Below are 15,300 nucleotides of genomic sequence, written 5' to 3'. Positions count from 1 at the left end.
ATGAGATTTACAAACATTTTGAAGCAATCTGTTTTCTTCTGTTATTAAATTTTAGAGACCGAAGAAACCACCACCTCCATCAGCTCCTGTCATCAAACAAGGATCAGGTAAGATGTAGCTGATTATGTACAGCATATGTCAGTGAGCACATCTCAATCTAAATTAAGTGTATTCAAATTTATATACAATTCATCTGTATCAAAATTGATAAGCAGGTGTCTAGACAACAACTAATAAATCAGAATCTTTCAGGGTTGATAAGTGAAAAACTGTAATGTGTGTTTTTTAAATGCATTTCAGGCAATCATCTGCACTATTTTAAAATATCCTGTATCTCCCTTTAAACATGTTAAGTCAGAGCAAGTGTGACACTTCAGTTTTTAGAAGTTTTATGGTTCTGTTCCTTGACTGAAGTTGATTGTGTGCATGTCTTCGCACTATAGACCCTGTATGTTGGAGTCTGATAATACCTGCAGGAGGAAACTGCATTCACTACAGATCTGATTTATTCTGGAGACAAAGAGCTTTTTTGAATATCTATAAAATACTCTCATACAGCGATCTCATCTGAGTTGCAGTTGAAGTCTTATGGGTCTGCCTGAATGCTGGAGCTGGCTGACTGCTCCGGAGTCTATGCCATAGTTAGATTCTTGGGTTTCAATACTTTATAGCCCGAAGTATAATACTAAAAGGAGTTACCCTGAGTTTGGTCATGTAGATAATGGTGTTGCAAATGTATTAAGGGGCTGATTCTGTTTTGCAAACAGATGAGTGCTAGCAGAACTGGTTTTGTGGTGTGTTAGACTGAATTGTGGGTACATACTAAGAGCTGAACTCACTTTGATTTGTAATTTTAAAACAACCCCTCAATACTAATTTCCAAAAGTTCCTGCATGATTTATTTTTATCATAAAACTTAGAAACACTAAAAGTATCTATGCACTTGACAGTTCTGACCTTGGAAACCAAATTCCAGTTCCATTCATGTAAAATTAAAAAACACAAGGCAAGGGATGCTCTCGGAGTTTTCATTTGTATTGCAGTGGTGGTGGTGGAAACATAACTATGGCTGGAATTCTTTAATCCTTTAAGTCAGATGAGTCTGTAAAAATTCTGCAGCAGCACTAGTGCTTCCCCTGCTGCTGGCACACATTAAAAACAAACCAAATTCATCCAATCTAGCCAGATAGTTTTCCTGTTACTGTGGTCTGTTTCAGCTTTTGGTGCTTTAAAAAGTAAATTTCCCTCTCCCATAGTCTTGAGCTGTTAATAGAAGAAGTTACACCAGTGTACAATTTACCATGAATCAATATGCTATAATCTAACTAGTTTGAATTTTTCATGCAGTTCTTTGACTATAGAATCATGACTATAAATATTTGGGTTGCTTATTGACATCCATGGTTTGTTCTTTACTCTGTCTTGAGACTCACGAAAACATAAATTTGATTTTAAGATCAGTAACAGTATCCAGAGAGAGCAGTATGACTTTGCCATCTAGTGGTGGTTGTGTATTAACGATGTCTTAGTGACAACTGATGTTATAGCCTGACATGCTTTGGAAAAGCTCTATAAAACATTATATTTCTTTCAATTTATACTCCTATAATTAGAGAATAACACTTTTAATATGTACCTGTTTGCATGCAGTGCATTAGCCGTGTCACCAAAGCAGGATAATGTGGCCATTTTCAGAAGGAAAAATGGGTGCATAAAGGATGCAGACAATTTGATTAAGGCCATCTAAGTCTAAGTCAGAGCCAAGACTATTGCAGTTCTTTCTTTCCAGTCTTTGACAAGTCTTGGCTGATCAGGCACCAAAGTTTCTTCTGATAGGTATTGAGAGCTGAAAATTGTCCTATGTTTATTACCAATCAGACATCCTATATTCATCAAATTATCACTTCACTGAGGTTATACTGTGTTTTACCACATCTCCATGTTGGACCTTAGTGCTGATAGTAGGTAACAGCTTGCAGTAATGTTTCTTCATATTTAACTAGTCACAGTGCGATGAATAAATTGAAAACTGTGAGTTGCAGCCTAAGCAATTAAATATCAGTATCTTGATGCAGAGCATAAAATCAGAGCAGAGAATTAGAATTGGTCTTTGTAGTACAAGTGGCATATGTGTGAAAGAGGTGTCTAGTTTGTATTATAGTAGAGATAACAGTTTGGCTGTATTTCCAAATTCTCTACAGCAGTAGGCTGCCAGGGCCTTCTCTGCTGCACTAGTTTACAAAGCAAGGCAAAAACTGGAGAGACAAATTTAGGAGCACAAGTCCCTTATACATAATCATTGAAAAGCAGTGAGCATTTCACGGGGTAGCTGGGATAAGCAACACAACTGCATCTGGACCAAAGGGTGGAATACTCTTGAATTCCTCTGGTCACTTGCAAGTGACCTTCACCTGGAAGTAAAGGCAGGATCACAATGCCTGCCTGGGTACTGATTAATTTGGGGGGCACAACCCAAGTACAGCTGAGCCTGGGAGCTCCTCAGTGTTTGTGGGCTCATTGTTTTAGACTTGGCCTAAGAATGTCCTTCTGTGTGTTAATGATGACTGTTAATCTTACTGTACTTAGACACCTGTATGTCTTTTTTTCTTGATCACACTACTGTGTGCACGATTACCAGTATGTTGACTTGTGTTTTGCGTATCTTGTGTGTAGAAAGGTTTTAACTGGTTTGCAGCAACAGCTTTGCCTCTCAGGAGTTAAGTATTGTTCATAGAATCATTTAGGTTGGAAAAGAGCCTTAAGATCATCAAATCCAACCATAAAATTTGAATTTAGTATTATTTATTGACAAGATAAGTGGTACAACTGCTGTCCAACAGCACATTTAGGTAAAGCAACAATGGCTGCTGATCACTGCTGAGCACTGGTTTCTAGGAACCAGCTGCAGAAGGGAGTTGCAACAACACATTTAGAAAATGTAAATGTACTTGAGAACTGCATATAACAGAATAGACTGAAGCAAAAAATTGCCCTGTGTTCCCTGCCCTGCCTCCTCTGCTTTTCTTGGATTTCATCTACTGTAATTTTTATTGAGATACTAATAGCATTACCTAAAGGGGTTTTCAACACTACAAAGTTGAAGTGGCATTAGCACCTAGTGGTGAGCCAATGCAGCAAAGCCAATATCCAGTCAAGTATTTCTTATAATATGAGGATTATATTATATCTTGCATGTGCCAGGAAATTTTTGCAAAGTATTCCCATTGCTGATGCCACAAGTTTCCATATTCCCTGGAGCAACAGAAGTTGGTATGGCAGGGCCACTAGTACAGAGGCAGAAGGTAGCAGGAGCCTTCAACTCCAGGCCAAAAGCTGTCAATTAAAATAGTCATGCAGAATACTGCCAGCACTGCTCTTCTCATCCTTCTAATATGTGGAAGTGAACAGCTAGTACTAGTGGTGAAAAAGAGGAGGAAATGGATTAACTTATGTAAAATAAACTCTGTATATGTTGCTCTATCAAGTATTCTCTTGGCATTATGCAATTAATTGATTTATTCCTAATAATTCTGCACATTATTGAGTTGCTCTTCGTTTACGTACATCTGTAACGGTAAAGCATCTGTCCATATTTTAAAATCTGTAGTTATTGGGGTTTTTTTCCCACAGAATGGTCTGAAAGTGTCTATTTTTTGAGGGTGCACAGTTTGGAAACCGTGAACTTGATTATAAAGACATAAACATCCAATTGATTTTGTCATTATGGTGCAAGCAAATAATTGAAATAAATTTATGTTCAGTTTTAGCAAGACATTTTCAAATTGGAGAATATAGGAAGCCTAGGAAATTGCAGAATTAAATCTTATGTGGCTGTATATGCTGGTTTGTTGGCTTGTTCGGAATTCAAAATTTTTTCTTTCTTTGGTAGGGACCACAGATCGAAAGCATGAAATCAAAAAGATACCACCTGAAAGGCCAGAATGTCTTCCTAATAGAACAGAAGAAAAAGGTATGAAATGTGCTTTCCTGCCTGCTCTCTGCAGAGACACGAAGGAAATGGAACCAGTGCACATTCTCATTTCACAGTCTCTGTTTTCATTAAGTGTATTGTTTGAGTGTTTGTTTCCCACTCTGATAGATTGTGATGGTAGGCATTTTGGAAAGGATCTCATTGTAGCTTATGGACTAAATTTAGGGTTTTCAGTTGTACCAGTCCAGAGCTGCTAAGTACATGCAGCCACAACTGAAGTCAGGGGGAGATTTGCTCTCAATACATGAAATGCTGTATAAAGCTCAGTGCTCTGTAAAACCCACCTTGATCGAGTAAGATACCCCATATTAGCATGTACTTTTTCCTTAACATCTGTTTCCCTTGGTTCTCTAGTTGAAAGCAGGATTGGTGGTTTTCCTGCATCACAGAGGGGTTTTGTGAAGATATAGTCATTAGTGATTATGAGTCACCCCATTATCAGAGTCACAAAAGTCATAGGCAAGGCTCTGAAGAAATGAAAAAGTTCTGTCTTCAAAGTCGTGTTTGAACATTGCGAGAAATGGGACACGGTACCACACAGAGCAGGGACAAGCAAATTAAACCTTTAATGGTTTCATTGTGTTCCTTGTGCATTCCTAATAGTTTCAGGAAAATAGTTACATCAGTTCTCTAATTGAGGATGGTGTCAAGTTTCATACGTTTAAGTGGACTATTGGATTGTACGGACAAGTTTGTTTGTGGGATTTCTTTATTTCTAAGTATTCGGTCTTGCAGCCTTTTAAAAGGCACACAACTAAATGTATAATAGGCAGTTATAATTTAGTGACAGAACCTTCAGACTTTGCACCAAGGTCTGTTTCTGGATAAATGTCTTAGTGATCTGACAGGTGTTTTAGCAGTTTATTCTGCGTATGCTTACTTTTGGCTATGTGTGCTGCTTCTCATGGTTATCTTTGCTTTCCATTTTTGGATTTACAAAGCCAACTGCCAAAACAGCACAGGAAGTTTAAATATGTTACTGTCCCAGGCTATAAATATCTGTAACTCCTCTAAGCATTGAAAAGAGGCTGTAGGAGTTGTGCCTACATTTCAGGAGTACCGGGGAATGGCAGGAATTGCTCAGTGTGGTGTGGCAGCAGGGGTGGCACATGAAAGTTCTTTGTGTTGGCACACTGCCTAGCCTGTCCCTCATGCATAGTTTAGATTCTTGGACACTGACACAGAATAAATTGTCATAGGATTAAGTGTGTAAAAATGTCACAGTATGCTAGTAAAGCTTCAATATTACTGAGGACCCAATGACTGCCTCTGCTGAAAGTGCACCGGAAAAGGGTTTATGCCTGTGAACAATAGTTGCTAACTGGACTATTCCAAATCTAATGTGGATTGTGTTTCTGGTGATTTATTCCAAGATCCTCTCATACTGAATGAAACCTAGAAACCATTAAGCAAAGCCCTGTAACATTCCCGGTACCTCTTCTGTGTATACAGAAGTGTAATATTCATGGTATATTACAGACAGTATTGTCAGGGAAGTGGGGTGTTGGCATAGCAGGATACAGAGAGCAGAACTTTGGTCCCTTTGAGAGTTTTGTCCTTTCTTTGAGAAAAATCAGGTTTCCTCTGGTGTGGCATATGTGTTCGTATGTTTGGTTTGTATTAGAAATTTAGAGCATATTATTTACAAGAGTTATTCATGTGTATTGTACTATACATATTCACAGGCACTGTGTGTTTGGCATTGGATATTGGTATCGTGGCACTCCCTAAAAATGTGTAATCAGTTCTGCAATTGATCTAGTTTTCCATTGGCAAGCTGAAAAATTCAGCATATAAGTCTGTGCTTAAAAACCTAAATAAAAGATCTGATTTTTCCAAGGGGTTTACATCCTGCTAAGCATTGCTAAATTTTTATGCTTGTATTTTATTTTCATATTTTAACTGTAGTCCACTTGAAACACACTTTTTATTTTCCCCCAGAAATTATATTTCTCTGTTTCTCCAAGTTATGTTAAGAATATCCAGCATAATTATTTCTGTGACCTTCTAACTTAATATTGTATCATATTAGAATTTAATATAAGTTGTGTTCATGGGAAATTGTTCCATGTGGTGCATAAGTTCTTGCCATTCTGATATTTTACAGTCAGAAACCAGTAAGTTGCTAAAATAAAAAAAAATTATTCCCATTCAGACACTGCACACACACATTTTGGCCATGAGGAGTTACAGGCAGAACAGTCAGGCAGGGCAAACAAGTGATTTGTGGTAAACAGGTTATTTCAAATAAAGAATGATTTAGAACAGGAGTGGAAAGGAAATGAGTTTTTTCTTTGTATACAGTGTATCTACAGTGGAAGATTTCTTGTTTAATTGTAGGCTTGTGAGTGCAAATGAATTCCACTTAATAATATCCGTGTTCTTTTTTCTGGAAATGATTGATTTAAAGAAAGATCAGAGCAAAAACAGTTAGACTTGCAGAAGCCTTCAGTTCCTGCTATACCTCCGAAGAAACCTCGGCCACCCAAAGCCAACTCTGTGAACAGACCGGGTACCTTGCCCCCGAGACGACCAGAAAGACCAGTTGTGCCTGTGACTCACACAAGGTATTGCTTTTCCTCTGTCCAATGCTTTTGGGTTTAGTGGAAAAAACACTTATTTAAAGAATTTAGGTTTTACAGTTTATGTCACACTTTATTTCACAGTAAACTGTATTTAAAGAACAAGAAAAAAGAAAATCCTTATAGTCACCTGGCTGAATCAAGAATAGCAGTATTAGACTGTTCTTTCTACTGATGAACACACTGTTACAAGACACTGCAGAATAACATGGGAAATATCTTCATCAGTAGATGCAGATCTGCATCTGCACTGATGTGTCTGACTTTCTTGGTTTTCCTCAAATTATTGCAGCTTAGTCTGGGCACTAAGTCAGGGCAAAAGCTTGTATTGTTCTGAGGAAGAGTGTTAGACAATGCACATTTCAAATACTGCCAGCTTGGTTTCAGTCTATTTCTTTGATCATTTGATATCAATTTTCAGCAAAATACATGTGTCTTCATAGAATGCTCTTTTAGCTGGTGCCACTGCAGAATAGTGCTGTCAAATATTTATGCTCTAACAATGGTTGTTCCTCTACAGTTACATGATACAAGGTTACAGCCTTTGAGGAGCACTGAGAAATAGGACTTGCCAACACAACTCCATTTATTGCCTGCTAGAGCAGAGGCTGCAGAAATTAAAGGCCTCACCCATAGTCCTAATCAAGTCTAGGTGACTACATTTTAGTCATCAGTACCTGGGTTGTGCACTGTAGACTTCTTTTATGCATAGTGAATAGAGTTAGGTGAAAACCACAATAAAAGCAGTTGCATAAAATGGGCAAGCTGTACATGTTGCAAAAATACTACAATATAGGGATAGAAATCATTTTACTATTGCATTGTTAGGAAAATGAGCTGCCATTGAACTACTGGAGTTCACGTATAGTAATGGTGAATTAAATACCAGAATCAAGTATAGGTTAGAGTAAAATTAAATGCTAGACATAGATTCCCTTCATTCCTCCACATATGGTTCATTAAACAAACGCTCTCAGTGTGAAATCTGAGGCACATGAAAAGAGAAAAAGGCACCTGCCTTGTGCACCCAGTTTCATCTTACTGAAGTCCTTTGGCTGTACATCTCTGAGAACTCACCCTTCTATCCAAGTGCTACTGCCATGGCTTCTTTTGGACTTGGCTTTGAACATGCTTGCCCAGTTGTTCCAAAACACAGTCCATACCTGCTGGTCACTTGGGCATGCCTGGAAATGCAAGTATTTGCTATGATCTTTAGCTAAGTGATCTTGGCAAGACCAATACATGCCCTAGTGTTCAATTCACTGGCGAGTCATGCAGTGGGGTAGCTGTTCTTTTGTTCTATCCTTTGCCTGAAATATTTTTAACATATTATAAATTTTTAGCATTTAGAGTTTTGGAGGGGTGTTTTGTTGCTTATGTTTTCCTTTTTTTTCCTAAGTACAAAATTGTATAAAGAAACCATGTTTTTTAAAGATATTTCAATTTAAAAATTGAAATATCTTTATTTCAAGATATTTTCATGTTATCAAAGGGAAAAGGCAGACCTAAACAGTAACCCTGTTATGCTCTTAATTGTCCAAACTCTGCTGTGTCTAGCACAGAAAAAAATGGTTCATTATTTTATCTAATACCATTATATATGAAAGAATTTTACTTGTAACAGTAGTCAGATTAAAACTTACAAGGAAAGGTGATTTTTAAGGTGATGATGATGATGCATGTTGATCACAGTGCTAGCAGTTTCCCTATTAATTTCTTTATCAGCTAATTCAAATTAATGGATGTATCTCATATAACTGTTTTGCCTGGTGAGCTCTAACTTCTAGATGTGTATTATAGGAAGAGGGCAGAAAGTTCACATAATTAAATAGTCCATTGAATAGACTTTGAATTGCTTGGATAATTAAGAAACGGGAAACTTCAAATGGAAGCAGTCACTTTACAAGAAAGGTGTTTTGTTTTTAAATCGGTTCAGTTTAATAAGATAGTAATTATTTTAAGACCTACTGGTATCCATTCCCGAAATCTGAAAAACTTAAAGCAATTAGAATAAAAACTGAACCAGCAGAATTTTTGCTGGTTGTGGTTTAACCCTGATGGGCAGCTCAGCCCCATGCAGCTCACTCCCCCACAGTGGGATGAGGGTGAGAATCAGAAGGGCAAAAGTAAGAAAACTTGTGGATTGAGATAAAGGTCAACAGGTAAAGTAAATGATGCATGTGCAAGCAAAGCATAGTAGGGAATTTGTTTTCTGCTTCCCATGGGCAGGCAGGTATTCTGCCATCCCCAAGAAAGCCAGGCTTGATCATGTGCAGTGGTGGCTTGAGAAGACAAATGCTGTAACTCCAGACATCCCCACCTTCCTTCTTCTTCCTCCAGCTCTATATGCTGAGCATGATGCCATATGGTGTGGGACATCCCTTGGGTCAGCTGGGGTCAGCTGTCCCAGCTGTTTCCCCTCCCAACTCCTTGTCCACCCCACCCTCCTCACTGGTGGAGCCATATGAGAAGCAGAAAAGGCCTTGTCTCTGTGAAAGCACAACTCAGTAATAATGAGAACACCCCTGTGTTATCTATGCTATTTTCAGCACAAATCCAAAATATAGCACCATGTGAGCTGCTATAAAGAAAATTATCCCAGACAAAAACATACATGATCCTTAGGAGAAAAATGGATGTAGTTATAAAGTGAGTTGTGTGCGACTTCCATGGCAGCTGCCGAGCCAAAGAGGGTTTTCTTCTGTTCTGAGTAAGTGGCTTGCATCTTATGCATCTCACTGACTTTTTGTAGTGATGATTAGTTTTCCATTTAAATACAATCCTCCTTCACTGGAGGCAGAGTAGGGCTTCCAGGGCAATAGGAGATATAAAAACCACATGGGACAGTGAATAGCTGTCAATTTGCTCCAAAGGCTTCACAGCTTGGACATACCGTGATTATACAATTTACAGATAAGTCAGTTCTCTGGAGTAGGCAAGCCATAAACACCTACACAAAGTGCATCTTTACAAACAGTTTAAACCAATCTTTGTCCATGCTGCTGCTAACAGGGGCAGGTTCCTTCTCCTGGCACTCCATTCCCACAGCCTCCCTTATGTTAGCACCAGCATTTGTGCAGCCGTTCAGACATATGGGTCAGGGAGTTGCTCCAGATGGCAATTAATCAGTTTGCAGTGGGATTTCTATTAGTGTGAGGTGATCATCTGTCTGATCAAGCTGACAGCCTATCTGCATGGGCACGAGCAGTGAGAAGGATATACTGTGACCAAGAAGGGCTCCTCCATTCTTCTCACAACATTATGAATGTAGATTGGCATAATAAGACTGTTGATTCTTCTGACAAGGGTTGGGGTTTTGTTGTGGGGCTGTTGTCATATCTCTTGGTATCTTTTGTAGTCAAATGATAAATGTTGTGACTTTCAGCCCTAAATCACACCATTCTAAGAATCTCCTCCAAAACCATACTTACACATTTCCTATGCTGCTTCCAACTCACATGGTGCTCTCAGATTGCTGGGAAATATATGTGTGCAAAACATAGTATGCAGACAGATGCTCATTGCCCCATTAGCCAAGAAACTCTGTTGCCTCTTATAGGTTTACAAATATGTAAGGAATTTTTTTAAAAAAAAGTTAAAGACTAAAAGATAAAAAACCTAATTGTTTAGGTAGACAACTTGGAGAATACTCTTATTTATTGCCAATTAATACATTTTTCTATGTGTGTGTTAAATGTCTTCTGTTTCCTTCCTGGTGCAGACTGCCTGCCATATTGTTAGTTTGCTTTTCAGGTCGTAATCTGGTTGTCTGGATTTTTGTTCATAGAATACCTGTCACCCTATCACAGTGTTTAATGGGATATATATATTCACTTAATCTGTGACTTCCTCTGGGTTTTAATAAAAATTTTGAGGCTCTTTATTGCAGCCTTCCTGAAGTCTGAAATACGGTTTCCAGCCACTTTATGTTTTGCTCATAAGCTGCTGCCATGAATTGAGGTTCAGGCCATCTGTCATCAGCTTATGGCATCAAAGGTACAGACCAATGAAAAAAATCAACAAGATTTGGGAGCTCACAGTGTATTTTACTTTCAGTGGCTAATTATTGCTGTGCATATCTGCTTGGGTTGTTTCAGGGACAGATCTATATTTTTATCCCAAAACCGAGTACCTTATGTACATCATCACTTTTATACTGGGAACAGTCATTGTGGAAAAACTATTATATTTACTAGGTGATCTGATAATGATGGCAAGTACAATGTGACCTGTGAAATGCTGAGTTACTCACATACCACTGGCCTTTTTTTAATTAACTGTTTCAATAGGTAGATTATTGTAGTAAACATAAGTAGCTGTAGGATTGAAAGTTCTGCGAGGAAAGAAAAATTATGTTGCTTACGTTTGATCTCCTGTTTGATTTTAAAATAGTTCCTCTGTATAAAGTATCACAACTCCTGTCACTTGCCTATTCCAAAGCCATTTCAGACAAATAAGCTGATCTTGGTTCTTTGGACCTGTGGAAACAATATTCATAGTCCAATCTCCTAAGAAATGTGCAAAAACATGGTGGAGGAGCTGCATTTATGAGTAAATACTGGGAACTGCTAAAACGTACAGTGCTAGCTTGAGGTTCCCTCCCTTTCTGCAGCATTCCAGATAGTCCATTGCTGTAGTTTATGCAAGCCAATTAATTAGAAAAAATTACAAATAAGATGTTGAAGAATGTCCCCTTGCCCCTAGGTTTCCTTCATGTTGAGATGCTGTGAACATCTGAAGAATTATTCGGGACATTACGGTGTCTAAAATAGGCTTTTTTGACAGGTGTTAAGGAGAAATGAGATAAGGTTAATCCACACAGCATGTCTACTTACTAGAGATTGCTCTCTCTGACATATTGCTATTACTCTGGTGCTACAAAGGAAGAATATTTTGCTCTCCCATTATTAATTGCAAGTTAGCTACCAATTTACTGTAACCCACACAAAAACTCCCAATAAAACATCTCCTCTTCTTGATCCAAATGCAGGAGTGATAGTCCAAAAGTGGAATTAGTGGGCAGTACAGTATCCGGGACTCTAGAGAAAGACTCCTCTGAAAGAAGCAATGACATCGGTAAGTTATAGTGCTTTTTACACTTTGCCTAAGAAATTTATGATGTAAGTTTCTGCTTTTTAATGGCTTTGTTATGATCCAAAAGGCAGATTGAGGATTTGGCAATGAATGTGAGTGCATTTAGATCAAATTTTAACTGCAGGATTAAAGGATCATTTGTGCTTTACTCAAAATAGTTTTGTTGGGGTTTTCTGTTAAAAAATAAATTAAAGCAAATATAGAATAGTGAGCTACTTTGAATAGGAAGGCTCGTTATTTTTTTTGAAGTCTGAAACAAGTGAGAAGGCCAACAGTCATAAGGCATAGTTGTTTAACTGATGTAATATTAGTGCTGCCGTATCTTTAATGCTGCAAAAGATTATGGGTTTGGTGAGTTAGTAATCTTTAAACTTTCCAATACAGAGGAATAGAAACCCAATTCAGGTCAACTGGACTACATTTTACTGCATACACTGATGAAAAGCAGTCTAAATTTGCCTTGAAAACAACAATTTGTGTTCCTGACACACAAACCGTTTAATTAGGAAGTCACCTGGAGAGGAGTAACAACAAGTTATTTCTCTGTCTTCTCTCACCCTCCTTCCTTCTCCATTTGGCAGTGCAGGAGTGATGTTTGCTGGGGTGGGTGCTGCAGTAAGCGGCCCTTGGAAAGGAAGGTGCTCTGAGTCCTGTCCCAGGGCTGCAGGCTAAAGCTGTGACAGCCATCTTCCACCTCTCCTTAGAAATCCGCCGGGACAGCTGCTGCCGTCGCTCTGCTCTGCAGCCGCAGCTGTGCCCCCAGAGACCTTTTCTGTAAAAGGCACAACCAGGGAACCCTCCATGTGTAAGTGCTACTACCTTTCACTGGTGGCATTGAGTGTTATCTTGGCATGGTGGTTTCTACCCAGACTGCTTTATTAGTAAAACATTTCTGTGAAATGGTATATCTTCAACAGCCAAACCTGCCTTTCCTTCTGATTTGAAAGCAGAGCTTTAAGTTATAGAGGAATTTTAATTGTAATGTAACAATAAAATGCTAAATTAATTTCACATAGGTCTATGAGCTTTCCAGCATACGTATGTTTGCCTTTTTTTAAACCTTCTGCTGTTGCTATCATTTACTATAGTAACCTTCTTCTGGAGAAGCAGGTAGTATGTTTACCCAGGTTTTCATTTGGCATAAACATAGAAAGCTAGAAGCTTGTGATAAATTGCAGGAATGTTTTTATTGTAGAGATTACTATAAAGAATGGTATGGAAATGCAGACAAATTCTGCCATGTAGTGTTTCATACCCATGTTTACAAATTTGCTTCAAAGCATGTAAGCCTCTGCTTACTTGAAAGTTATGACTGCAAATAGCATATAGTGGCATGATGGGATTAAACTTTTTTAGGCCTTGCTCTAATTTCCTTGGAATCACTATAAGGATAAAAGCACAGAGTGTTTTGTATTTTTTTTTCAGTTTTGTTGGGGTGGGTTTGGTTTGGTTTTGTTCTTAACATCCCATAAAGGTTAGGTAGGAAATTTGATTTATAATAATTTTTGTTCATTTCCAGAATTTGTGGGGAGGAGGTGGAGGGAGGAATTGAAGTTGTTGTTTTTTGTGGGTTTTTGATGCGGAACAGGAGCCAAGAAGAGTCCATAAACCAAACCACACACACATGTTGCAAAGAGTTTAGCTGATGACCTCCTGTTACCACTTACAAGGAGAACCTATTAAGACCAAGGATAAAATAGTGTGAATACTTAGATATGTATAACTGGATAGGGTCAAACCAGAATGGCATTTACAAGGGCAAATCATGTCATTCTAGCCTGTTAGACTTGTTAAAAGAAGAAAAAGAATAAATTACGATTTTGGATTGAAAGGTGATCCAGAGATCATAACTGTTATAAATTTTCAGGGGGCTTTTGACAGCTCATCTAAAATATTATTAAAGAAATAAACAGCCTTTTTAAGAGAGGGCAGAGCAATAAATTAAAACTTAATAAGCAAAAACAATTCACAGTAGATTAATGTCTTTTACTGTGAGGAGAGGTTTGGAGTACAGGACAGTTTATGGGGCAGTGTAATGTAGAAATTTATGATAAGTGTGTTAGGTTTTTTTTATTATTATTTACAAAGAGAACAATTGTTTGGAGAAATGTTGTGGCTAAATGAGTTATTAGAAAAACTGATGGATGTGTGAGTGGAATTGTCCAGTGTATTCCAAAACAAAGGTGGGTCAGGCTGTGTGAGTCCAGATAGTATTTGACTGGGATATGTGCTACTGGTGTTGCCCCCATGTCATGTGCTCTGTGGGAAGGACAGCCTGAGCTTCTCTGAGGCCCATCCTTCCAGTCAAAATGGATTTGATTAAATCTACCATTTGATGTCTTTTTAGTAATCCAGATTTACACAGCAAATTGGAGTGGACCTATGTGACAGACATGGTGGGACTTAGCAGTAGCCTTTGAAGCAAAGGCAAGTTAAATGGCCTTTGTAGCAGCTTGGGTATGTGACCATTCTGGTTACTGGGCTCCTCTTTATTCTTCCATTATCTCCACACCATTCCTGGGCACTTAGAGCTCTCGAGGAGAAGAGAGGAAAAAGCAAAAATTACTTGCAAGTTGCCTCACCCTCTTTCATGCTTATGCCAAGTACTGATGGTGAATTGTGGATTGAAAATAAATACCACAGCATCTTCTGGATTTTTTGCACTAGAGATGTGAAGCTGGATGGTGGCTGTCACTTTCTCAGTCCTATAGGCAGTCTAAAGCTCTTGATTCAGTCAGAACAGAGAGCTGGACAAAAGCATTGGAGAAACAATTTTGGTTATTAAAGAAAACCGTACTAATGCTGGATGGAGAGCATTTTTTGTGTGTGTGAAACCTTTTTAAGAATTTCTAAGTTGGTTCCTTTTCTTTACCATGATGAGACCAAAACCTCTATGACAAGGGAGGAGGAGATCTGGGGTCCTTCCATATAACATCTCTCAAAAAGCAAACAAATGAACAGCACCAAAAAAATCAGTAATGCCATCAACAGTTGAGAAGCAATATGCAGAGATGAACTGCAGAATCGAGGTTCAAAACTTGCATGTTATCTAGGTCCCCTGTTCTAGATCAGTGTGTTAAACAATTGCATGTTTCAGAAACATCATTTTTCTACTTATATTCTGAGTAATATTCCACCTGTGGATCAGTGTTGTCTAACCAGAAACCCCGCACCTTTAAAAACACATTTAAAAACATTCTTACCCAACTTTACCAATCAGACAAATCACAAGTGCTTGAGCAAGGCTGAGGTGATGTGTAATACTGTGCATAATGTTCTGTGAGTTGCATATATAGAAAGTTATTTCTATGTAGATATTAGCACACGACTTGGTTTCCCTGATATGTTCTGCAGAGTTCTGACTTCACATGTAAATTTCTTCATGATAATACAGTACTGATTACAATTTTGCAGTCTCTACCTATGAGCAAGTTCTGTTCAGCAACATCACTGCTCATTGTAGATATAATGGCAGCTGTTACTACTGTTGTTCATGCCTTTGCTTCTTTCCACAATCCTTTCAAAAACCATTGGAAAACTAGCTTTCAGAGTATATTATTTAAGAGGAAGCATCCCCCATTCCTCCTCACTGCTTCTTTTGTTTTCTTTTTCCCTGTTTTCAGTGATGCCTTT

General features: G+C 38.3%; 1 protein-coding gene across 8 annotated transcripts in view; it reads left to right on the top strand.

Moving 5' to 3' along the window:
* SH3KBP1 (SH3 domain containing kinase binding protein 1) overlaps positions 1–15,300 on the top strand; it is a 215,106-nt gene that overhangs the window by 183,540 nt on the left and 16,266 nt on the right. For all 8 annotated transcript variants that reach the window (XR_001877520.1, XM_017831489.1, XM_017831488.1 and 5 more), the window contains 4 exons: positions 56–107; positions 3,890–3,970; positions 6,402–6,558; positions 11,564–11,649. Coding sequence is in view for 7 of the 8 variants with exons in the window: in XM_017831489.1 (XP_017686978.1) it covers positions 56–107; positions 3,890–3,970; positions 6,402–6,558; positions 11,564–11,649 (376 nt within the window). In the remaining variant the exon portion in view is untranslated. The remainder of the gene's footprint in view (positions 1–55; positions 108–3,889; positions 3,971–6,401; positions 6,559–11,563; positions 11,650–15,300) is intronic.

Source organism: Lepidothrix coronata, unplaced genomic scaffold (assembly GCF_001604755.1).
Source record: "Lepidothrix coronata isolate B3197 unplaced genomic scaffold, Lepidothrix_coronata-1.0 Scaffold191, whole genome shotgun sequence".
NCBI classification, from domain to species: Eukaryota; Metazoa; Chordata; class Aves; order Passeriformes; family Pipridae; genus Lepidothrix; species Lepidothrix coronata.
The sequence above is the reverse complement of the archived record's forward strand: the minus strand, read 5'-3'. Positions and strand labels throughout refer to the sequence as shown.